The sequence below is a fragment of the Patella vulgata genome, chromosome 4 (genome assembly GCF_932274485.2).
Source record: "Patella vulgata chromosome 4, xgPatVulg1.2, whole genome shotgun sequence".
Taxonomy (NCBI): domain Eukaryota; kingdom Metazoa; phylum Mollusca; class Gastropoda; family Patellidae; genus Patella; species Patella vulgata.
The window spans coordinates 20,510,681-20,538,280 of NC_065882.2; the positions used below are offsets into that span (position 1 = coordinate 20,510,681).

The 27,600-nt window shown below is 32.7% G+C and overlaps 1 protein-coding gene and 1 long non-coding RNA gene across 2 annotated transcripts in view; one reads left to right on the forward strand and one right to left on the reverse strand.

Annotated features, from left to right (window-relative positions):
• LOC126818484 (receptor-type tyrosine-protein phosphatase kappa) overlaps window positions 1-27,600 on the reverse strand; it is a 101,463-nt gene that overhangs the window by 19,052 nt on the left and 54,811 nt on the right. The window contains exons 6-9 of the mRNA XM_056100456.1: window positions 23,896-23,986; window positions 10,445-10,521; window positions 472-508; window positions 83-180 (exon numbers count right to left, since the gene is read on the reverse strand). Of these exons, the coding sequence (XP_055956431.1) occupies window positions 83-180; window positions 472-508; window positions 10,445-10,521; window positions 23,896-23,986 (303 nt within the window). The remainder of the gene's footprint in view (window positions 1-82; window positions 181-471; window positions 509-10,444; window positions 10,522-23,895; window positions 23,987-27,600) is intronic.
• The window catches only part of LOC126818498 (uncharacterized), a 28,943-nt gene continuing 8,543 nt past the window's right edge, over window positions 7,201-27,600 (forward strand). Inside the window, exon 1 of the long non-coding RNA XR_007679245.2 lies at window positions 7,201-7,219. This is a non-coding gene — a long non-coding RNA (uncharacterized LOC126818498). The remainder of the gene's footprint in view (window positions 7,220-27,600) is intronic.

Genomic DNA, 27,600 nt, shown 5'->3' on the forward strand with positions numbered 1-27,600 from the left:
CATTTAACACAATATCAAATGCTGAAATATATTGATATTACTTTAATAAATAGATGAAACTACATTCATCAAAAAAACTTACTGCAGCATTTTCAAATAGACCGGTTGTCATGACGATACAATGGACTCCCTCCTGCCATATCATGTGCCAGAACTGAATGATGGATCGGCTGTTAGGACCTGCACAATATTCAAAACATTCTTTTCTATTATTGCTGCACATGTTTGAAAAACATCAATTCAATTTTCTAGTTTATTTGCGCTGGCATGATGAGCTACCGTGGATTAGGTAAACCTCCACATAATTCACAAAAATTACAATTGTACATTTTGAAGATCCTTTTGCTTCCTACTTGCATTTTATTTTATGATTTGTCATTTCCGTATGATATATGCCTCTTAATTTGTGGTTATCTTAATGAATTTCTGGCATGAAAATATTTGATTTATGAGATGGTCGTTTTTACTGACCTTGTGAGGCAATATATTCTTTGGAAACACAGTAACCCTGCAAGACAAAAATAAAATGTTACTCAATAAGTTAAATGCCATGAGTCGTGGTGATGAATCTAATCAAACAAACAATATATAAAACTGAGTACAGATGCATACTACTGCAGATTACAAGAAAGGTTGTTTTTTTGGCATTTCTTAAAGAATTAAAATCCTGAAAGATCATTTCCTAAAGAATTAAAATCCTAAAGAATGAAATTCCTGAACAAATAAATTCTGGGGGGGGGGGGGGTTGGTTGTACTGTCTGATGATCATTCATTCATGAAGACCTTTTACCAACAGCTTCAATTTGTTACTTCCTTGTGTTGATTTTCTATATATTCAGCTCAGTCAATAGAAATAATCAAAAAAACACCCCAAAATGACAATTTTAGTAGTTAACACCAGTTGCTCCTAAAAATGTTATCATAATATCCACAAAGCTCAGCTGATGAATATGGCAACTCATTGAACAGCAAGAGGGATCAGTGTCTGGAAAGGATAAGTATTACGCAGCCACGTGTGATACCCACCAGTGCTTGGTGTTAAACACAATGTATAATATTAGTTTAAATAAAATACCAGTAAATTGGCTTTTATACATGAGACAGATCAAATATGTTACACTGATCAACAATTCTGTGATGAGACCACTGAACATTGTAGTGTATATATAATGTTTAGTTCAGCAATTTCAATTTAATAATCTGTCATTGAGCAAGAGTTTGCCAAAAAATGAGCATGCTCTTGCATACAGCTTAAGCTGAGAAATATACAATATTGTCATTTGGAATTGTAGCTGTAGCTTAAATTACAGATATATGAAACATAGTTTTTCAGAACAATTTATGCGATTAATGAAACATAGTATTAAAAATGCATTGTGTAAAAAGGTAGATGAAAAATGAATATATTGAAATTTTTAGTCAGATTACTTTATTCTATCATAAGTTGTGAGTGTTTGAGAGAGAGAGAGAGAAATGGGGTTTAATGTCCACTCGACACAAACTGTCATTTTGGGACTAACATGTGGTTCAATTTTATTTACATAATTCGCTTGCGCATAGAGGTCTTTAGCAGTGGGAGGAAACCGGAGGACTCGGAAAAAACCCACGAGGTTGGACAGGCGACCCTACTCCTTGTCACATACAACCGGGGAATCGAAACCCCTCCAGTTGACTCATTAACAGACTTTATGATACAGCGTGCACGTGCTAACCATTCAGCCATCCAACCCCCCCGTTGAGTGTTTGAAGTTTCGACAAAATGTAGCATGGATTGTTTATCATTGTTGCTAAAGATGCATTATATGTAAGATTTAGATAGTGAGTTGGCCATTCTTGTGATAATAGTTCAAAAATAGATAATGAAAAATGAATATATTGAAATTGGCAGTCAAATTACTTTATTCTATAAGTTATGAGTGTTTGAAGTTTTAACAAAATCATGCTTGATGCTTGATTATTTATTTTATAGTTAAATAGCCATGGTGTTCTAATCTACGTACAATTAAAGTCACCCATAGCCATAAGAGTTGATTATGGGGTGCTTGTTATGTTAATAAATGTTTAAGTAATAATTTATATAACGTTTGAAGCCAGAAAAAAGACCTGCAATAGGCAGGTTTAGTTCTTAGATGATGAATGTTTAACTATCTTATCATGGCTTCATGATCCATTAGTTTTTTAAAAAAAGAAAGAAAAATATCGAATTAGGTTACAAGGTTAACTCTCTCCAGGTAACATAAAACTGTAGCATCCCTAGAGGAATTCTAAATTTCTTTCCAATTTGCTGGAGATCCTGGAGGTCAAATAATGAAAAGAGATAATCAGATATTTGTCTCATTTCTATACATGAAAGCAGACGGCAAGTAGCCAGTGATATCCCGGGCATCCTTTACCACATATTATCAAACACGACAAGAAATGTTTATGCAAATATCTTTTTATTCGAAAAGACAACAAACTCTCAGATTTTCTTCTAAATGTTGAATACGTTACTTCAAACAAATTAAATGTCTGCTTTACGAAGGAAGGAAGAAGATTTGTGTTATTGAGAAATGTAGTCCGCAAGGGCTGAAAGCTTTTGATAAAAGATGTCAATCAATCAATATGTCCTGCACCTTGATAAAAAAAAAAAAACGAGCATGAAAATCTTTCCATTCAGTAAGGGATCGGGCTAATTTTAGCCAATATGTTGTCAAAGGATCAATGTCTGAATTCAATATGGCTGGTAACAGAACAAATTTACCCTTACCAAAAACCATTTCGATTTCTGTCAAATGAAGAGAAAAAGAATATTTTCCATTGATTATATAAAGCTGATATTAAACAGAATTTTGGGTTTATTTTCAATAACCGTTGAATAGAGAAACATTTAAAATCCTCTCTTTAGTATAATCATGTCTGACAGATTGATTAAACTTCGAATACATAATTTTTGTTCTCTGTCTAGGTCCGTATCAGGTTAAATAATAACAAATGTTTTTATTTCCGCGTGGATTAGTTAATCGCTTGAATAAATACATACATATAATAGAATTATATTTACATAAATATTTCCATTACCAACGGAGAGAATGATGGGTATTCATGAATTTTTAGACGTCATGCTGTTTTTAGAAGCTGATAATATCAATGCTCAACTTCAAGCACTTAAGATTCATTCAGTCATACGTGGTGCTTAATGTTCGCTGCCACCAAGAGTGATATTGCAGATATAAGTATATAGGGAGAGAGCAAAGGGATTTCACGTCCACTCGACACAAACTAGGTCATTTTGGGAATAACATATGGTTCAATTTTATTTCAATAATTCGCATGCCCGTGGGGGTCTTTAGTAGTGGGAGGAAGCTAGGGGACTCGGAGAAAACTCATGAGATTGGCAACCCTACCCCTTGTCATATACAAGAGAAGAATTAAAACTTTGTCAATTGACTAAATGACAGACCTTATGATTTCACACGCACAAGTTAAACCACTAGACCCTCCACCCAAACCTCCATATAAGAAATATAGCTGTCATTATATTGAGCACCAACTCAAATGGCACCATGTCATGTGGTTTTTCGTTAAAGTGATAATTTCATATTTTCTAAGGAAGTCAAAACGTAATTATTTCTATATCGGTTGCTAAATAGGTTGTCAAATAACTATTATACAATCATAGGAATCATTCTAGCATTTAAAAACATTTACATCAAATTTGAAATATTTTTTAATCACCCACAGCACTTGGAAATTGTATCCTTTTTCTCTGGAAAACTAAATCAACATAATAGAAGTGGTTGGTTGTCCAGGGTCCGTATTTAAAGTATATCTTAAGTCTAAGATAGTCACTTAACTACTAGATTTCAGTTAAATATACGTAACTTCCTGTAAGTTTTGGGAGAGAGAGAGAGAAATGGGGTTTAATGTCCACTCAACACAAACTAGGTCATTTCGGGACTAACATACGGTTCAATTTTTATTTCCATAATTCGCTTGCGTGTAGGGGTCTTTAGCAGTGGGAGGAAACCGGATGACCCGCAGAAAACCCACGAGGTTGGACAGGCGACCCTACTCCTTGTCACGTACAACCGGGAAATCGAAACCCCGCCAGTTGAGTTTTGACAGACCGTATGATAAAGCGCAGCGCGCACGTGCTAACCATTCGGCAATCCAACCCCCCTGAAGTTAAGGGTAAGTGGTATTCAAAGGCAGCCAATGTTGGTGTGATTTTTGGCAGTGGAGGTTATTCCATAGGATAAAAATTCATGCTTTTTGGCTAATGTTGGTGTTCCATATAGGTGTGCAGTTAAGTTTTTCACATAGCCAAAATAGAGCCTTTGAATACCGATTTATAAGGTAAGACACTTGGTTACTCGTTAGGTGGAAAAATTAAGTATTTTTACTTAACTTTAACCCTTTAAGAAAACCTTTGAATACGGACCCAGGTCCGTGGTTAAGTATATAAGGAAAATGATACCTAATTGACTGAGACAAAATTACCTCCCTTGTTTTTATGGCTAAAATGAGACGTTCAAAATCAAGCTTTTTACTTTCAACCAAATTTTTTTTTTTGTCAGTCTCTCTACTGACACTAGGGAAGTATAGGAATAATCTTTCACAAGGTGGAACGTATGTAACTAACGTTCGAAAACTAAAATGGTAGCTAGTTCTGCAGGTACGGTGGGTCTGTTGTTCAGATTGAAGGTGGTTTTGTGTATAGATGTCATGTATTTTAACATATTTTAAACATATGACTTTAAAAAATGCAATTGTTGCTTTAGGACTGAATCTGCAACGATTTTATCAAAGAAAATTAAGATGCCACAGGTCTGGGAAAAAATAATTTTTGTTGTATGCGACAAAATGTCAGGCACTATTGAAGTTGTACTAGTCATATTTCACCTAACTACATATTTCATACGTCCGACCACCTGATATGTTTTAATAAACATCTGATTCCATTTATAGATCACAATAATAGTTTAGTTAATGGAACTCATTTGTATGTAAATACAAGCTATAAAAATTGTAGTGATACATGTAAGTTTATCTGAATTCAAATAAAGAATACCTCCATGTTCTATAATTAGCTATATCGTGGACCGTATAGCTATATCCGAGAAGAGATAATACTAGAGGTACCGTATTTATATCAACTATCATTTAATGACTTACTAACTCTATCTTTTATAAGATCATATAATCTTTATATCTCAAGAACATGTCGTTTTTTTCTATTTCTGGACCAAAATGAAGCCAATTGTTCTAGAAAACAACAATGTACGTCTTTTTAAATAATATAGTAGTCTGGATCCCAGACATTTTTTGTGTTTATTTCATTTAGCTTTTATATCTCGATCTATACATCTTCCTTCCTTTAGCTAACAGATCTACAGACACAAGCAAGACAAAACTTTATCACCATTAAATCATCTCAGAAATTCTTTATATCATGTTTTTTGTAGGCCTATGTAAAGCCGTTTTAATGTTCATATAAATACCACCCTGGTATTATAAGCAGACACGGATACAGAGGTGGGAGCTGCACAAAATCTAGTTTGCACTCCCCTCTTAAAAAATCCACCCATTTTAAGTATTGTAATAAGCCTCAAAATCATGGTACCTCGAATTTCAGAGGCTAGAATTACCTCAGATTAAGCAAAAACAATTGAAATGGTGAATGAGTCTTTTTCACATTTCTTTTAGAGATAGAAATTAGAGCAAAAAGTAAGGAACATGTTCCCAACGTATACCATTCCCAATAACAACAAAAAAACAAGAGCAGAAATTATAATACATCATATCAAGAAGATAAACTGCCTTCCTACAAAATTGCATTGTTTAACTTTTTACCTAAGATTTAGATAAAGAGCTGGCAGTTTGAAAATAGATAATGAAATAGGAATATACAGTGAATTACTTCATTCTGAGCGAAGTTAAGAATGAAGAATAGGGTAGTCTTGATTATCCTTTTTAAATTAAATTATTAAATATTGATTGTGTTTCAGTCTTTTCAAAATTACAACAATCCAATGATCTAGAGAGTTGATTATGAGCTTGTCATGTGAACAAATGTCTAATGAATAATTAATACAACATTTGAGGCCAAAAGATCTGAAATAGGCAGATTTAGCTCTTAGTCCTTAAATAATGCATCATTAAGAAATATATTTATTGTCTGATATATTCCTTTGACATTAATTTAATATTCTAATTGTACATAAGTTGGTGCTGAGATTATAAATGATTTGAGTATAGCACTTGAATATCTCATTCACCTCAGAAGTCTGTTTGATTCCATATGTTTCAACCACTTTATCTTCATAAATTATATTGTTTGAAATAATAATTGTACATGGATTTTAAATATAAAAAATGAATTATTTAATTGGTCTTGGTTTTTTCTGGGAAAACAATCTTTTCACTAAGCAGTCATAATAATTAAGAGTAGAATTTTTGATATTTTAAAGTAAAATTGTTATGAAAAAAAAACAGTTTATCTACTAAAGGTTACTTGTATCAGCACTGTATTTTGAATTTTTCTCTTCAGTATTACATTGGTAAACCATATACATGTTAAAAATATTAAAAATAATGTAAAAATTAGAATATCTGCACATAGTCTAAATATAGAAAGTGGTAGTACAAAAACATAGAAAGAAAAAAAAGAGTTCGTGATTTATGTAATCTAGCAGAGATTGAAGACGAAACATATAATATTCTAATATGCCCCTTTTTTGACGATATATGTGAACGCTATTTGAAACCTTCTTATTTTACAGATCCAAGGGTATATAAAGTTTATATCATAAACTTATCCAGCTGTTAAAAAAAGTCAATAATTTCAAAGAATTGTGTAACCTTGGTTTCTTTTTATATTTATCATTTACAAAAAGAATCAAACATTTAAAGTATTAACTGATCAGCTTTATTTAACATTTATTGTTTATCTCTCCATATTGTATAAATGTGATAATTTGTATATTGTAAATATTTGTATATATTTTGTATCTGATGAGTCCTAAGACTCAAAGAATAACAAAACTTTGAACTGTAACTAAGTTGAAAAGCAAGATTGGATGTCAAAAATGTGTTTCTTAAAACAACTAGTAGAAGCATATATACTATAGACCAGTACATGAACCAAGTATGACATCATCGCAGGCAGATGGTCGGTTACTGGTACCTATAGTCTGGTCATGTATATATTTGATCAGAAAGACAATAAGTATAGTAGGTATGTGCATTTTGATTTAAATGTTACCATTCTAGTTCCTTAAATTGAGTCCCTTTTTGATCCAATTTATGAGATAATATATTTTTATACGCCCACATTTTCATGTGGACGTATTATGCCGTCGCCCCTGTCCGTCCGTCCACAATTTGTTTGTGGACACTCTACAGGTCACAGTTCTTATCCGATTTTGACGAAACTTGAAATATAGGTTTATCTCCAAAAGATCTCGGCTGCTTTCGATATTGGCATGTATCGGGTCGAAACTTCATGGATTATGGCCCCTGTTTGTACGAAAAATTATGTTTTTATCTTGTGGACCCTATAGAGGTCACAATTTTTATCCGATTTTGTTGAAACTTGAAATATAAGTTTATAACCCAAAGATCTCGGTTCCTTTCAATATTCGCGCATATCGGACAGTAACTTCCTGAATTATGGTCCCTGATTGTACGAAAAATCGCGTTTTTAGCTTGTGGACCCTATAGAGGTCATAATTTTTATCCGATTTAAAAAAACGTATTATTATATCACCGTTACACCCTACAGACGACCGAGTTCGAATTTCGTGAAAATCGGTCCAAAATTGACAGACAAAATAGCCGCCGTTCGTTCTCAAATAGCATAAGAATATGGTATATCAAGGTTGTGGACCCTATAAAGGTCACAATTTTTATCCAATTTTGTTGAAACTTGAAATGTAAGTTTATAACCCAATGATCTCGGTTCCTTTCGATATTCGCGCATATCGGACCGTAACTTCCTGAATTATGGCCCCCGATTGTACGAAAAATCACGTTTTTAGCTTGTGGACCCTATAGAGGTCATAATTTTTATCCGATTTAAAAAACGTATTATTATATCACCGTTACACCCTAAGGACGACTGAGTTCGAATTTCGTGAAAATCAGCCAAAAATTAACAGACAAAATGGCTGCCATTCGTTCTCAAATAGCGTAAAAATATGGTATATCAAGGTTGTGGACCCTATAGAGGTCACAATTTTTATCCTATTTTGTTGAAACTTGAAATGTAAGTTTATAACACAAAGACCTCAGTTCTTTTCGATATTTGCGCATATCGAATTGTAATTTCCTGAATTATGGCCCTTGATTGTAGGAAAAATCACTTTCTTCTTAGCTTGTTCTCTATCCATCTCTCGAAAATGTGGGCGTATCCTGCCTGGCAGCCGCTGGTTTAATTCTGAAACATTGTAATTTCTAGGGCCTTTTTTGTTCGATAGATGATTTTATTAACATTTTAGCAAATACATGGTCCTCAAAATATTGTTAGTTATAATCTTATCTTGATCAAATTGAACCTGTCAGAATCATCACCCATAATATGCCATTCAATTCTTAAAAAAAAAAGATCCTCCTGGAAAGTTACAAAGAAAACCTGACATAATGCATTTTGGAGTCGCTTCAAAGCCAATTCCTCTTTAGGACATTACTTAGGAACACACTGACTGAATGTAATTATAGTTACAGCCATTTTTAAGAAATAAATTTAATATATAAGAATGTCTTATCTCTGTCAGTTGTTCTTAAATGTACATCCATTACATATACACATGGTAGTTCAATAGATTAAAACATCATTATAAGTTCATTGTGTCTTCTAGATACCTTTAAAATAATCAATATCCTTGGAAGAAAAAGAAACTCTAGTCATTAATATCCATCAGTCTTTTCTGTCTGGAATCTTTAAAACTATACTTCCTCTTAAAGATAAACATCTGAACTCCTTTATGTAATAGAACACTATTAGAAAAAAGACTCCAATTCTAATAGTAATAATCTTTATATTAAAAAATAACTATTCAAACTGTACATTACCAGATATTAATATTTGTAATCAATAGTAAAAATTATTGAGTAATGAGAAAACAAGTGTATAATTACAATTGTAATAATCTTTGTATTTCATATAAAAAAAATAATAAATAACTGTTCAAACTCTACATTACCAGATATATATTTGTGTAACCAATAGTGAAAATTATTGAGCAAATTACTAGCAGGAAGGGTAATGGAATTACTAACTAAGTGGAAACAAACTCATTAACATGTAAATTTATAGGTCAGACACTTCTAGTAGAGAGATCCTTACATAAATCTCTTCATACGATATTTTTATTCATATTTTCATTAGTCTGATGATATCCTTGTATCTAAATTGTTGATTTTTCCACTTTAAAGCATGAGTCACAATATAAATTCTTATAAAACTCAGCTTTATAATGAGGTTTTACTCTACAGAAAACTATCACAACACACCAGAACTGTTTTATGAATAAATGATACATGTATTTGATCGAAATTCTATTTCGCAACCTCTCACTAATAGTAATACTACCAAGCAACGAACATGAGGAATTGCACAGTTCGATTCTATCAAGCTTCATACAATGTTTCTCTGGAGAGTTTCACACTAGATAAATTATCAGGTTCACGGTTTTTCCATTTGTCAGGCGCATACAACAGGATTCCCTTTAGAACAATTACCATGGTCAGTTAGGTAGGGATGTTTGAGAAGTGGAGATGCAGTTGATGGAAAACAATAAGCAGAAGTGGGATATTGTGATTTAAGTTTGTAAGATGGGGAAATAAGACGGCATTAATTAATAATTAAAGGAGATTGCTTTATGTTCTACTAAACCAGGGGCTCATTTCAATAATTGATTTAAGTATAAAAAATCATAGAACTACTAAACCAAAATTTCTCAATGAAAAGATATACACTTTAGTCTATAATTTATATACTTATTATGTTCAGTGAAACAGACCCCTAGACATTTACCAGGTATTTTACTTGAACATTATTTTGTTCTGGTAGATATAATAGTAAGTGCAGTAGGGCCACACTACACAGAAACAAAACCAATTCGACAAACCTGTGGACAATGAGATGCACAAAATACAAAGACGCTGCAAGCAATAAACAACAACCGTTTATATCAAATTATGTCAGTGGTTCTTGTGTCAAGCCCGTAAGTTATAATTCTGTGTCAAATTTAGATTAAATATTTATCCAAATATTTTTATAATATAAAGTGAATAATCAATTTGACTGACAACTAATAAATGTATTGATTTTTCATATATATATTTGAATTTTGTTATATTATTAATATTGATTGTATGTTTTGTATAAAACTTTTTACATAGACAAATTTTATGTAATTGGTTTATAATGATTTCATAATAAATTATATTAAATTCTTACATCGATGTGGCTTGCATTAATATAGTCATTCTTCCATCCCTTGGGAACATCCCACAAGATTACTCTACTATGATCATCTGAAAGTAGAAAAAGTAAGGGGAGATTTATTGGCTGAAAGCAATTATATTATAGTTAGATTCAAACCTGTCAATATTTTATACAACACCGATGTCCATTTAGTAATTAGATTTCACCATTAAACTGTGTGACATTGTATGAATTATTGATGCTATATTTATTACATTATAACTGAGAGTATATGGTATCTACTGAAGATACATAATGGCATCATTCTAACACCATCGTAAGTGGCAATATGTAGTAAATGACTTTCTGATTGCTATATAAGCTGTGCAAATTATTATATGACAAAATTACTCTCTAAGATGAAAGAAGTCTGCTAATTTTGCAGCAAATTCTTCAAATAACAACATCCTTTTTAAAAGAAAAATTCAAAGAGATGTCAAAAGCCTCTGGCATATTTTATCACATACTAAAATCTGAAAACAATCGATGACAGCAAACTAAAGATATTGAAAGGAAACCAATTTCACGGCAAGGGTTAGTTTTAGATGACTAATGTGAAGTTGCCAAAGCCGAACTTGAACCTTCATTAGGAACAACCAGTAATTTTTAGAATCAGGTTATAATTTTTATAGTTAACGATTTTATTTATGAGATCAATTTATTTTATGGACCCTTGCTACAGGTCCTCTTGATGAGCCCAGACCCCAGGGAACTTGTCATACTGACCCCTTCACATCAAACAGAACACAGTTATATTTTAAAATGTCTTCCAGATCTTACTAATGTGAAGACAAATCAAAATTTCAACCAAGGTATAAATAAAGCAAACAAAATAGGATCTGTGTTTTAATCCGATCAGGAGACAGATTCAAGGATAGAATTTGTGCCTTTCATACCTAAAAATTTATTATCAATAACTTCTATTATCAATAACTTCTATTATCAATAACGAATTATCAATAATTTCTATTATCAATAACTAATGAAATACAACACCACAATCTCCTATAGTAAAGTACTCTGTATCAATCTAATTCATATTTCTGGTTATTGTAATAAAAACAAACAGCTTTGAAATAAAGTTACTAATTTTAAAGACAGACAGCCTCATTAAGAAATGATATCCCGGAGGAACGGGTCATCAAGATAGGCTATAAAATTCTCAATAAAATTATCTCACACTGTCAATATTGAATGAAACAGAGATGGAAAAGAAATTCCATGGTGTATCTATCATATAAATTTATGATAAAGATAGTAGAAATTATCGTTGCTAGAGATGAAATAGAACTCAATAGTGGATGCTGTTCTAGATAAAGTGAAACACCATCTACATAGGTACTGCATTTCATAAAATAACCATTCATCTGTTGGTTTTTCTTGTAAAAAGCATCAAAGCTTTGATTGCACATTAGTTCTGAGTTCCTCAATTGTTGCAATAATTTGAAAGTTCAATTTTATGTTGTTTTGAGCATGTTATTGTGCCTTCATATCTGAGAACTATAGAAAATGTTGTCTTAGTTTTTTTCACATGAATATTGCATTCTAATGTTTGGTTAGAATTGTTATAATGAGTGTTCCATACCTAATTTGTAAATATTTAAGCCCCCAGGATGTTATTGTTGGAGATCTATTTCAATTAAGTGGGAAAAGAAACAAAGGTGTTCTTTATGAAATGTGCTTTATGATGGCCAGTGGATTATCATCTATGTGAACTGAACTTCAATACATTCTAGATAAAAGATAGTCAGTGGAGTTCTAGATGAAAGATAATCAGCGGAGTTCTAGATGAAAGATAATCAATGAAGTTTGAGACGAAAGATAATCAATGGATTTCTAGATGAAAGATAACCATCTATGCGAACTGAACTTCAATATACATTCTAGATGAAAGATAGTCCGCAATTTGACTAAAATGCAGATCTATATTTCATTTCGTTTTTTTTTATACTTTTGATGGCCTCCACTACATAAGATCTGACCGGTTGTAGTGGAAGGTTGTGTCAGGGTCATACGAGCGGCTTTTGACCCTATGACATCAGATATTTGATTAACCAATCAGCGTTAATGTTTCTAGTGGGATACCCAGTTCCATTCACCGCACGCCAAGAACTCGCCGAAACAGACCATTTCGTTGGCTAATCCCTCACATCAATCAGAACGCAGGTTATATAACAACTCTTCCAGATCCTAGTGTAGTAAAGACTAGTAAAACGAAATAAATTTAGAACTATAAAAAAAACAAATGAAATAGGATCTATGTTTTAATCAGATTGGATAGTTCGTGGAGTTCTAGATGAAAGATAATCAGTGGAGTTCTAGATAAACAGAACTTTAATAAGACTGTATGTGGTATTCCATGTGAACTGAATTTCAAGACCATAACTGGGGTGCTAACTCAAATAAACTTCAATTAAGTCAGTGAAGTTCTAAATGAAAACAAATTCTTGATAGTAAATAGGTGTATTGGATGATATACTGGTCAATGGTGCTCTAGATGAATAAAATGGTACTGTGAACCGAACGAAATCCTAGGTAATCAAAAGTGTTCTTGGGAAATCAAATTGCAGACAGTCAATAACTTGTTCTAGAAGAAATTAAATTAAGATAATCAAGGGTGTTCTAGATGAAATTAAATTCAAGAGTCATTAAATTGTTCGGCAAGAAACAGAATTGCAGTTGGTACTAAAGATTATGATATGTGTTTAATAATGAGAACTGTTAATTTATCCATATTTTAAAACAAATAAATTGTCCTCAAAAGCATAGTAGTACAAATGTTGGATGCTTACAAATAGAACAGATTCATCAACATCAAAAACAATTTTCCATTCTAAAAGCCTTTCAAATAATCTTATTTAGATCAACTAAATAATCCATTCAACAATATTTTTGATTCCGTTTCAGTATCTCAAGAGCTAGAGTTATCATAAATGTACAAAATACCCTATTTTAGGGCAATAAATCTCTTTAGGTTCAAAGACAATGATAATGGAAAATTGTTATTTGACTAAGCTAAAATAATCAATTGAACTTTCACAAAAAGCTGTCATCTACCGACATCTTTCACAAGTAAAAACAAAAGACGCAGGGTAATTGGGACAACTTGTTTACAATAGCTGGAAGAAAACCCTTTAACACAAATCAATAAAAATTCCATATTTAGGTTTGGTTGGTATTAATCTAGCCATTACGTTTCTTATCGTTTATATATCAAATCAAAGAGTAAACACACTGTTCGGGAGAGCTGAGGGTTGAAGATATCTGTTATAACTGACAAGGAGAGTGAAGGAAATAAATATGGGTATTTAGAGCGAATAATGGCTATTATATATACAAGAATGTCTTGAGTTTAGCTGATTTACTTCTCTGCTATCTTTACTTTATTAATTCCTTCAACAGCTCATTCTTCAGTATGGACATTTATGTTCCAGTATGCTTGGAATACCTCAATCAAATTTTTCCCAAGAGGGGTCAACTCAAATTTATTTAATCTTAAGAAAGCTAATAATATAAGACAAGAACAGGAGAAATGTAAATAAATAGGGCTGGTGTTTCACAGTTCTATGAATAATAGATTCCACTGACCATATGGGCACCTGGTATTTTCACTTGTTAAAGACAAAAGTTTATGACTTTATATATATTTATTTCTGGATGAGGAAAGATGGTGGCTAAAAACAGTCCAGCCTGTACACGTAGGTTGACTGTTGTCTACCAGATCTCATTAAATGATAATGAACCTTAAAACTATCCCCTTCAGATAACTAATTTCATCTATTATTTGGACATCTATCAAATAACTTTTTATTTTAACTAAGAAGCAAGACTGTAATAAGCTTTATTTCCATCTTGATGCTCATGAGCCAAATTAGAAGGAATTAAGGTTAGTATACACATACACCAACATCTTTAAATAGATACAGATTTTATTCCTGGTTAATCTATTTTAAAAAAATAATTTATCTTTTTTATATAAAAAGAGGCTCTAAGGACAATGTCTTTATGCATTGTTGTAAGTTAATCTGTTAGTTCCCGTTCCCTCATTTTATAGTACATATTTTTGATTTTACTGTTTTACTTAACATACTGTCAAGTTTATCATTGTCTTGTGTTTTCATTTGTGTACTGTAAACAGCCAATGAAAAGGCAGCTGTTTGAATCATTCATACCCAAACATTATTTATAAACTGTTTCAAGTCTCATGCATAACACAGCTGAAAAGCAACATAAAGTTACATTTCTAATTTCAACACTCATTTTTGTTCTGTAAGATAAAATGAAGTATAGAGTGTTTACCCCTATAAATACGCTGTATCATAAACATTACACTCTTACTAAATGGTGATTAATTTGACGATAAGACTAACTGATGACATAAAAATGGTAAATTTTTACAAAATAACCATCAACTTTGTAATTTCAAGCCATTCAGGTATTCGTTCTTTTTTTTATAAATAAATGTACAATAAGGTTTTTAGGTGAGAAATTCAACATACGCTATTAGTTGAGACAGTTTATTTTTGGATTAAGTCTAATAAATTCTATACTTAACTTCTTTTACAATAAATTATATCTACTGCGTAACAAAAAAATGGCAAGCGATAGAGTAAATAAGAACCTTAAAGATGGGTTACCGCGTACAAATTGGGTGATTTAATGGTATATACGGACTAAAAACATATTCAAACTAATTAATTTGTCATAATTTTGCTTCAAATCCTTCTCAAACATTGTAATTGCGAAGGAATGTCCTACTATAAAACTTCAATCAAACCAGGTCATGTCTACGTCACGTGACTTACCTCTCTTGGAAGTCAGAGGAGAATTCATTGCATACATAAGATGATGTTGTCTTTAATCGCTTACTATTTATTACAAATATCGAATCCTAATTAAATTCTCGGATTATCCACTACCCGCGTCTTTTTCTGTCATTTTTATCTCAGAAATTGTTGTACGTCTTCATAAAGTTTATCAACTTGTACATCAAGCGCTCAATGTTCGCAAGTGACCTTTGACATCATGCGTGCAGAAATTCCTAATCGTCAGCCTGTTGATTAGGGGAACCCTTCCATTTTTGTCCTGTATACACTCCATGAGTGTTTTTCGGGGAATCCAGTATTTTTCTAGTAAGATTGGATATCTCTACTTTCCATATATACCAAAATTACCATACTTTTATTGGAAATAACCACCCCATAAATACTTTTCTAGGAAGCCATCTTTAATGTTACATTAAAACTGTTGAAAACAATTTGGCATATATTTTAAAAATCAAATATGTTAGATTTATTTAAACACATTTAAAAATATAATCTTAAAGACCAAACATGCCAGCATATGGGTTATATATTATAGGACTTAAAAATCAAAGATATCTTTATTAAAAAAATATGTTGGTCCAAAATCGATAACACAAGACTAGTTATGACCATTTTGAAATTTTACATTGGTTTCTACAGATTTCAGCCCCCTCGTCCTTTATGTGTCTTAGACAAGTCATAATAATTCTGCTGTCTTTTTCATGCACGTAGCTCATTCTTCACTCAGATAATTACATAAAAATAGTACATACTTTTGATTTTTGAGATACATAGGTACCCCCAATAAAAGTCACACCATAATTGACTTAATAAATAAAAGTAGAAATATTAAGCTTTTAAAAACATCCACATTTACAATACTAGTACCTAAAATTCAAAATGGAACATTAAATGTTCACAGAAAAAAACATAGGAGACTAGCGTCGTGTTTTTCCCTACAATACGTGCAGAATGGTCGCCCATCATACTACTCATTTTAGCTTTTATCAGACATGGAAATGTTTTTCACAAAATGAAGCTTATTCAGATATTTTTTCTGTTTTTGGAACGCAGCTTTGAAATGTGTATGATTAGGCTTTGTGTGATTTCTCTTCTTCCAAACGAACGATTATCCCGAGAGAGTAAACATATTCATTGCACAGCAAGTATTTTAGCTTCTTCCCGAGAAAAATGAGTAATTATTTGCACATTATCAAATTCTTAAGAAAGGGAACTAAACGATGCAATTTAAAATAATAATAGTCGTCTTAATAACATGACCAAAAACATATTCTGAAACAAGATGTTTCTCTGTCAATATCATGTTCAGAGCAAAGGAGAATCTGCTCAATTTTCACGATCAAATTTAAGTGCATGATACAGAAGCCTTCTAACGACAGAATCAATATTTTGGTAAAAGATTCTACACCAAGTGTCTGAATATAGTTCATATTTCATATAAATGATCAGTCTTTATTGGTGCGTATTATCCTATATTTGTCACATTCCAATTTCAAGCGCATTCACATTTGGAAACTTGCTTTTTATCCAGCAAACAAATTAAGTGATTTACGCACTTCCCTGATAATATCAGTACCAGGACATAAATGGTCATATCAAGGCGCTGATATGTATAAATCACGATATCCAGGTCACATGATTATTTCTTGTTCTTTATTTAGACTGATGAGTTTCTGGCAATTGGAATTGGTTTTTCTTGAAATCTGTAAGCTTATAGCAGAGTCAGTAGTAAAGTTAATGAGCTCAGTTAGAATATATCATGACAAGCTGGACATGGGAGATGTTTGACATAAAATACAGATGCCAATTTACGTATACATCTCATTAAATAATGGTATTTAGTGTTCACTGAAATTTTTTCATTGAAGATCAATTAGCGTCATTTCACTAATAAGTCTCCAATAGACATAGGCAGTTGGGTGCATTCGCTTTAGATCATAAAATCAGTCATTGAGTCAAGTGGCATGGTTTCTGGTTTCGATCTAAAGCTTGTACATATAACATGGCTGAGTAGGGTCGTCTGCCCAACTTAGTTAGTTTTCTCAAGGTCCTTTGGCTTCCTCTCATAAAATTGTACCGAAATTACCGTAGTTTGTGTTAACCCGTTAAGCGTGACGTTTTTAAAACGTTAACTGCCCCCTATTGAGGCCTATTGTGTAATTAATTTGACGAATTGACGAAGAACTATGTACTATGTTCTAAGAATAGGTTGGGGAAAATACCTCCAAGGCGTTATATTACGCCCTAAAAACAGTCAGTGGCAGTTGTCCAGGACGTAATATAACGTCCTACACATGCTGCGATAGTGGGGGAGTTCCCAAAGGATTCCCCCAAGTGACGAACTATGTTCTAAGAATTGGTTGGGGAAAATACCTCCAAGGCGTTATATTACGCCCTACACACAGTGAGTGGCAGTTGTCCAGGACGTTATATAACGACCTACGCACTTAACGGGTTAAATGGACGTTAAACCCTATTTCTCTCTCTGACCTCATAGACAATGTAAGACAACTGCACAATAGATCACATCTGCCAAATAAATACCGGGATAAATTGAACTCTTTCAACTGAACTTTTACATTTATAAACCACCATTTTTGTTTTAACTGGTGATTGTCTGGCGAGTATATAACCGTGGTAAATGTTGTGAATTATTAGCATGGGTTGTTAAAAGTATTAAAGCAGACCTCATAAAATGTAACGTCTTGATATCAAGAATTGCCACACTGATTGGATTAAGAAGAAATGAAATGAAATGGGCTTAAATGTCTAACTATTCTGCATTAATCAAGCTTCTAAAGAAGGACATATGCCATACGCTGTGGTGTGAGGGAAATTTTACCCCGACAGCTCCGCCATGGAATACAATTATTTTGATTTCCAACATTCTGCCAATGGAATGATTTATGTATATATAATTAAAACAATATTAAGTCCTGTAAAATTCTAATACCTGCAAGAAAAAAACAAAAGTTGTCACTATGCACATGTCTGAGTTATCGACAGGTTTATTCAGGAACAAGGTGATTGTGAATAAAGGATTCTAAAGAACCTTCCATGAAGACTTAATCGGATTCCTTCACTGAAATATATCTGGAATTTCTCTTTTCGTCCCATCAGAAACTTTTAAAAATAACATACATTTCAAAGATTATCTGTAAGTGGTCTGTAAATGTACTCATCTTTTTTTTTAAGCCTTTCAAGAGAATCTAATGAAACACTCTTTTAATTCATGGTACATGTACAAATAAGTAGGCTGGTCAAATTAGATTAAAGAAGTAACAGAATGAAATCTATTAACACGAGACATGATCCAGGTTTTGTCTGTACATAAAAAATGGACACAATGTCACAAATAAGGTCGAAAATTCAATGATAGTTTATCATTGTTTGGTGCGACTCCTGGGAGAAAATTTCATTAAGTTGCAACGGTTTGAGTGAATGTTGTAGAAATCATGGGAATAGAAACCCTTGTTACTTATACTACTGACATCCCGCTGATATTGAATCTTTCTATATTAACTCTCGGATTTATATTCAATTGTGATGTCTGATATTTCATACAATACATCAAAATCCGACGTGGAGATTAAAAGGCTTAAATAATCAAACGCTGGCTCCCAAAGTGTTTTGGCATTGATGAGATTTTTTAAAATGAGAACATATTACATACAACATACATGTAGTTATTATTCTATTCAGGAGGCAGGCAAAGAGGGAAGGGCCTCTACGGCTCGCACAGAGCATATTTTTTTCTCCAACATTCGTGGAAATAGAGCCGTACAGGTTTGCACCTATAAGAGCAGTAGTATTGTCTCAGACCTCATGATTTTATCAAATTTTCAGTTACCCCCCCCCCCCCCATCCTAAACTTGACATTGTCTTCACCCTGGACCCCCGCTACTCAAAACGCCACTGTACAATTAGAGAAATTATTCAAAACCTTTGATCATAATTTGCATTTATTGGCACTATATCTAATCTTCAATAAAATGTACTCAAATTGATCAATAACATTTAATTGAAAAACGAAACAATATGCTTTTTTGGTGTAATTATCTGGTTATTTTGTATGCTCTGAAAGTTTTTTATTTTTCACTTCAATTTTGATTGATTTTCCTTACTTAAAACCATCTCCGACTGAGCTTGTAAAATAGAAGTTATTTTAGACTCTTTAAATCCAATAAAACCTAATAAAATATAGGTATGTCGAGTCTAAAATATCTCATTAACTATTTATTTCAAAACAATTTATTTGTGTTTGTGTCTTAAGGTATCAAGTAAAATGTGGAATACAATAAATAATTCAAAGAAAATAAATTTTGTCATTGATACCATGTGGTTGAAAGGTTTTTAATCATATAATCCAATAAAGTTCAATGGTGAGTCTGTTGGTAGTAAATTTTAAAAGGCCAGGGTTTGTATCAAATTGTTTAATTATTTGATAGTCAAGATTTCGACTGGAGTGTCACGGTAAGTGGAAATTTCTCTTTCGATCACTGCAGAGATGGCTTGTTCTGCTTCCTTGAGTTGATGAGGGTCACATAAATTTGTGAGTTTAGTTTTAGCTTCTTGTAGATCTTTGTTAATCTTCTGACAGATTTGTTCTAAGTATTGAATGTGTATTTTAATCATCGTAAGACAGAATTCTTTGGTGGCACCGGCTCTGTATTCCGCAACTTTAGTTTGGTTGATAGTATTCCCGGTATAGATTCTTGGTCTAAAAAAGAGGTATGATTTAGGCTGCATGACACAATTCTAGAAAATCACCTTGTACTTGTAGGTGGGCATCTTTGCTCCGGAGGTTTCTAACTGTAGAACTGTAGAGAGGCAAAATGTTATCAGGTAAATTTACTGCTTTAACATTGGTGGACTGGTTGGTGGTAATGAAATTAACTCTTTGTCTTTTAGCTGATGGAGCTTCTTCCATTAAAATCGTAATGGATTACGAGGTGAAAAGGGAATCACGACTGCCCGATGGGGTCATGAAGACAGCCATGACTGGATTAATGGTGAAATGGGTAATAGAGTAGATAACTCTTAATAAATAATTCATTTATCTGTCATCTGGGTATTAAAATTGATTCTGCTATAAATCAAAACAAAAATTAATGACCCATTCATTAAACATACATTATGCAAGAGCTAAATCTGCCTATTGTCGGTCTTCCTTTGGGCCTCAGATGTCATAGAAATTATAAATTAGATCTTTATTTACACAACAAGCCCAAAATCAACTATGTAGACCCACGGATGGCTTGGATATAAACAGGATTTCATTGATTGATTAAATCCATAAATGGCAACGTAAGCGGAGATTAACCGCTACGTTGATGTCATACTCCCGAGGCTAAATGATAGAGCGTACGAAGCGAGGCCGCATGTCAGTCGAAAGTTCGATATACGGCCTTGATATTATGTTTAATATGTTTAATAAGCTAGTCATGATGAGTCAATTATACATTAATTATAAGCAAGCAGTTTAAGAAATACATGGTTACATACAATCCTGGGAGATGAATGAAATGGGGTTTAACATCCTACTGCTCAGCACCGACTGGGCTAATGAAGATGGTACAAGCCTGGGATCTAAGTTATTAATAGAACACTGACCACAGCTAGGTCTGGAATGATTTAGAACAATATAACCATACGCTTAAATGCCAAGAATTAATTAATACACATTTATTTTTTTCGCATATGCCATTGTGTCCTATTGTTATAAATATTTATAAAGCCGTCTATACAATGATATGCAATCAGATATTGGAATATAATCATCAAAATTATCCTATAAACCATCGTCATGCTTCACCATTCCACGATATCCTGCATTTATTTTCTACAAAATGATGTGACAAGGTCTAATTAAAGAAACATTGATGAATATTTGATGACAGTTGGTGCCACCTGCCGTGTTAAGACGTACAAGAGGTCACAAGTCAGTTGTCGATACTCAAGACTTTTCTACAAGGAAATAACCTACATAAGTCAACTGTTCAAATATTAATGTAGATGTAACCACAAAATTAATTCAGAACAATTTTTCCTCTGAAATTAACTACACTTCAATATCATAAGATTTATAGAAGTACTGATACTAAATCATTTGCAGAATTGAAATAAAAAAAATCTGTTCATATACGTTTTTAGTTCCCGTTTTCTTTTTGAATATAATTAACTATTAACAATATATAATAACTATACAAGAATTAATAAAAATGGGGCTAAACATACACAACACAGTCTAGGTCATTTTGGTTTTCTGCACCAACTCATGAGCTAATGAAGATCTAGCTTATCATTTAATGTGCATGCTTAAGTTAGACCATGTAACTCCCACACTCATCATGGTAGTTGCCATTAATTTTCATTATGAATAAATGAATATTCTGTCTAACTGTACAGAACATAAATTTATTACAGTATGGTTTGGCAGTCTATTTTTTTTATATATACAGATTTCATAAGATAGGATGTAATTTAGCAATAAATCTACCTAAGGGTAAAAAGTCCCTTGAACAATTGACATAATTAGTTTTAACCAAGTGTCACGGCATGCTGAGTAGTAAATATATTTACTGAACTAATCTGATGGTATTGGAATAAAGCCATACTTTCATTTGATTGCGATTAAAACATCTTAGTTTTTGTCTGTACAAAACAGAAAATAATGTTTGATTAATTCAAGATCATGGCGAAATGAAATGAGGTTTAACGTCCTACACCGACTGGGCTAATGAAGATGGGCGTACAACAACTTTTATAATAAAAGTTTGACAGACCAACAGATGCAGGTGAACAATATACCTCCAAAAATAAATGTTATGTATAAAAAAATTGGGACAGTTCGATATTGATTTTTGAAAGGAATGAATCAGAAGTTTGAATTTATATAATTTTCTATGTAAAATATAAATAAATAATGAACACATTCTATGTTAGCCACCTTTAACAACTTCCCAAGCCCTGACTTTTAGTTGGTATGTTGAGAAATTCAACCACATTTTATATGTATTACAAGAGGATTGTTTCCTTGCTGCAGGCAAATTACAACTGGTGTGAAGCAATTAGTTTCCAATCCTTGATTAAGCAGTTTCCATAGCTGACAAGAAAGATGTAACTAATGGAAAAAAATCCATCTGTCAGTTACATGGGCGATGAGAATAAAACCTGTATTTCATGCATACAAAGATGATCCACTATTCTAGCCATCTTTTCAAGCTTTAAGGCATCAAGCTTACTACAAAGGGAAAAGCAATTTTCTACTGATGCCAAGCAACAACCTAATATTACAGGGTTTTTTTGTATCTTACTTTAAAGACTGCATAAATAAAGAGAATGGGTGATTAACCACTAATTGCAATGTCAGTGTACATGTTCATCTACCAGTATATTTTTATAACATACAAGTTAAAGACTTCACGGAAACTTGACAAAGGAATGCATGAACAACACAGGTCAATGTTAAAGTGACGTATATTTTCCAGGGATGTTATTATGAGGAGATTATTGTTGTGAATCTTATGCTATGATTACATGAAATGGGATTTAACATCCTACTTTTCTGCTATGAGGGACATTTTGCACGGATGCATCGCTACAGCTTACTCTTATCTAAAATTCCAACTGTCAAGGGTTCTTTTACATGCTAGTCAATGTGTACACAGAACCTAGGTTTTTCATCCCATCCAAATGACCAGACAATGTTCCTTGCCAGGCCCCCTTTCAAGCACAACCGAAGAGGGGAAACCACACCGGAAAACAGTAAGATCGAACCTGGCCAAGTCAAATCGAACCTGGGACTTTCAAGTAAGCGAATTAGTGTGTTACTCAATAAGCCCTGGTATTGACAGCTTATGTAACCAACTTGATAATCTTTTGAAATTACCATATGAAGGAAATACAGAAAGAAACCAATTTTCAAATTTATTAAGAGGTCTAATCACAGCATGAAAAGGTCAGAGCTCTCTCTTAACCTCTTTAACGATACATCCAGTTCAATTACTCTCAACCATAAACACTGTTGGATATTGATCTACTTAAAACTAAAATTTTCAGCAAACTTTCTCTTTAAGTTATGAATTCAATTATATTTTTAAATATTTCAACCAGACGAGATTAAATAAGTTGATACAGGGACAAATCAGTATAGTGTTTTTTGCTGATTGAATAGGATATAATTAAAAATCTACATAGACATGGAATTTTATTTTCATCTTAATATTTGATTTTTGTTGCTAGTGGTGCAGGATATAGGGCCTTATTAATTAAAGGAAAATGTTTAGAGTAAAAATGAAAAGAGGTGTAGAATTCTCATTTTCTTTACTGACTTGGCTAATGAAAACAAGCATATGCCATGCAGTTTGCTATGACTCGACCTGGTAAATTTTGCCTGGACAACAACCCTACGGCTTACTCTTATATCGAATTCTAACTGTCAAGTTTTCTTTTTTACGTGCACGCCAATGTGTATATGTGACGTCATTTTTTGTTTCCATCAAAACAACTATACATTTTTTGAAAATGTTTAGTAATGTGGTTAGCGCCGACAAGTAAAATGTTCAACTCCATTTCATTTAGAAATATTTTACTCACATGTTACAACTTCTTGTTTCACATTCATCAAGGCATTGTGGGTCTCTTGAGCAACTGTATAAGGGAAGTCTTCCTGATTCCGAACAATTGCCTGTCAAAATATAATACAAAATAAATGATAAACTATAACACATTACAAAAGATACATTTATCCCCAATACAAGAAAGAAAGTCAACTGCAATTTGCCAAAGGTCATTTCAACAGAATTGTGATTTCCTTCACATTTTTTTTCTAATTCTCTTTCTCAAAATAGACAAATGCAATGTTTTATTTCAATGAATATAAATATGACTACCCATAGGGTAGAGAAAGCAAGAATAACAAATGTTCCATGGTTTTTTTAGACTGACACATAATTGTTTTATTATCATCCTAATCTGAAAACTATAAATAGATCATATTTGAAAAAAACAAGTCAAATTACAAACTGAAATGATTGTATATAGCATTCATAGTTCTAGTGATATAACATCTAAGGAATGACTTTTATATTAAGATATGATTTATGGCATGAGCATGTATCAGATCACAATATATACAAGGACTGGCTGGAAAGTTCTAAACCTGAAAAGGATAGATCACTTGGGTTGAAACAAACTTTTGTCACCAACATGTACAATCAATGAATGAATCATAGACATAAGAACTGCAACTGTAGGTACCAGACCATCTTGTGAACCTACCCATTGAAATCACCAGAAATGGACAAAACTGGCTATAGGGCATTCATCAAGTACCTACAACTGAAAGGACTAACCCCAACACAGATACATGCCGACATGGTCTCCACTTTCGGGGATGATGCCCTTTCCTTTTCCAAAGTAAAGAAGTCCATTAGCCGGGTGCATGACAAGGTGATGGCTGATCGTCCTTTAACCTCTTGAGATATTGCCAGTGTTGTGGGCATCTCTCATGAGAGGGTTGAGCACATTATCCCAGACGAGTTAGGAATGACAAAATTCTCTGCTCTTGACTGTGGATAGAAACGTGTCAGATTCCTGATGTCCCGTGACAATCTGCACCAGTCCTCGTCATTTTTAGCCATGAACAAATTACCAGCTGTCATATATTGCCAATAAAAGTACGCGTTGGCTTGGAGAAGAAATATTTTAACCAATAAAAGGGGCTACAATTAAACTTGGAATGGATGAAGAAGTAATTAGATCTTTAAATTTATGCCATCTAAAATTTAAACCGGAATGAAATTAGATATAGAGAAAGCCACATATACATATTTAATGAAAGTGATATATTCATATCAACATCAATGAAAATGTAATGGACATGGCATACAACATTCTATGTTTCAGACCACACCTATGTCACATCACTGAAGTAACATTCCCGTGTAATGAAATTGTGGGCGAGGGGATGGGTATCACGTTTATATGCTATAAAAGTGGCACATCACATCTCCATACATTTGTACAACATGTAACATATTTCAATATCTGATCAATGGTACCTACCAAATTCACATGTATCATATTTCAATATCTGATCAATGGTACCTACCAAATTCACATTTTGGGAGAGAGAGAGAGAGGGTGTTTAACGACGTCCATTCAACACAAACCTGGTTATTTTGGGACTAACATGGTTCAATTTTATATCAATAATTCGCTTACGCATAGGGGTCTTTAGCAGTGGGAGGAAAGTGGTAGACACGGAGAAAACCTAGAAAACCTACGTCTCTACTCATTGTCAGGTACAACCGTGGAATCGAAACCACACCAGTTGACGCAATGATAGACCTTATGATACAACGCGCATGCGCTAACCATTCGTCCATCCAACTCCCCATTGTGATTAAAGTGACATGTGTCACATTAACATGACATTATATTTACACATATAAGAGCCATAATTACAGTTGCATGTAATGAAAGTGGAATATCAGAGTTACGAGTAATGAAAGTGGAATGTCACATCTACAGGTAAACACATTGCCCACCACATTATTATAATCTAACTAAAGTGACAAATTACACCAACATGTAATGAAAGTGACATATCACATCCACATGTAATGAAAGTGGTGTATCACATTTACATGTAATAAAAGTATATCACATTTACATTATCAAGTGACACATCATATCGACTTGTAATTAAAGTATCATGTCACATCAAATTGTAATTGAGAATGTAACATGTTGTATGTTCTTAATGGGAATGATATATATATATATATCATATACCTACAAGTATTCCTATAGGGATAACAAATTTCATCTAATTGTGATGGAAATGAGACATTTCACATGTTGTTGAGGTAACATCACATAAATATAGAGAGAAATCGAGTTTAATACCCACACGATTCGAAATAGGTCATTTCGGGATGAAAATATAGTACAATTGTATTTTAATAACTCATTTGTGTGTTTAGCTGTGGGAGCAAACCTGAGGTCCTGGAGAAAACCTGTGAGGTTGGGTAGGCGACCCTACTCCTCGTCACATACAAGCTTGAGACCGAAACCATACCACTTGACTCAATGACAAGCCTTGCAATCTAAAGTGCACACCTTAAAAACCACTGGACCACCCAACCCTCAACATCACATATAACTGTGTTTCATAGAAGTATACATGAAAATGTATCAAACTGAATTGCACAACAAATTCTTCACCTTTAAAGACATTGATTGAGAATCAACATATGATGGCAATCTGGAGTAAAATCAGATAATTCCAAAAGAAAAAAAACAGGAGGAAAATGTGATTGATGGACAAATCTCATGTAATTACTGAATGGATTATTCTTAAAAAAAACCCCACAACATCATGGTGTTTAGCAGGAATAATGTAACAATTATACTGTTCTGTCAATCAACTGGTGTACATCACATAGTCATGACATATTCCACTTAAAAACCTTCTGGTATATATCAGCTAAATCCTTATAAAACCCATCTTATTCCACACTGGATTTTATAGTGGATGACTAGGTCATATTTTAGCGTGACTCTAATATATTACATGTCAAAGAAATTGGCTTTAGTCTAGATGTTAGTTCCAACATTAATCACAATTTTCTAACACATTTACATAACGATACTCATAATTTCGGAATACATCTATCTTTCTGGTAAATATTGTGCCCAATAACATAACGAAGGATATGTCTTTTTTGAGAGAACATGACATGATCTCATTGATTTGGTGAATAAAACAGATTTCATTAAAATGTATGTATTGTTTATTTATTTTTAATGTGAGATGGATATCTTTCTAAATTAAAAATATGACTTCTGTAGATTAATTAGCTGTTGAAATATTGCAGAAGCCTTTTTATTCAGGGTCTTGATAAATAAATAACCACATAAATCAAATGGAATATGTTTTGTTCAAAATTCCAAAGCTTGAAAATTTGGAAATAAAACCTTTTGAACAGCACAACCAAGTACTGGTACTTTTTTCAATAAGTCTTTTTCTTGAAGAAATAAAAAGGAACTTTTTACAGGTGTTCTAGAAGAACAGAAAATCGAATTTGTGTGCCTTAAAACACATAAAGAGACTGAAATTCCCTTTTATTTTAGTCAGGGCTTAGTTTTCGCAAAATAAAATAGCACATCTGATCAGCCCAACCCAATGCAATGCTATTTTTTGTCTTGAAATTAAACAGATCCGTTCTCCATTAAATAGTTTATATTGCAAACTACAAACATGAAAAATATGTGAAAAAAAATAAAAGTAATAAA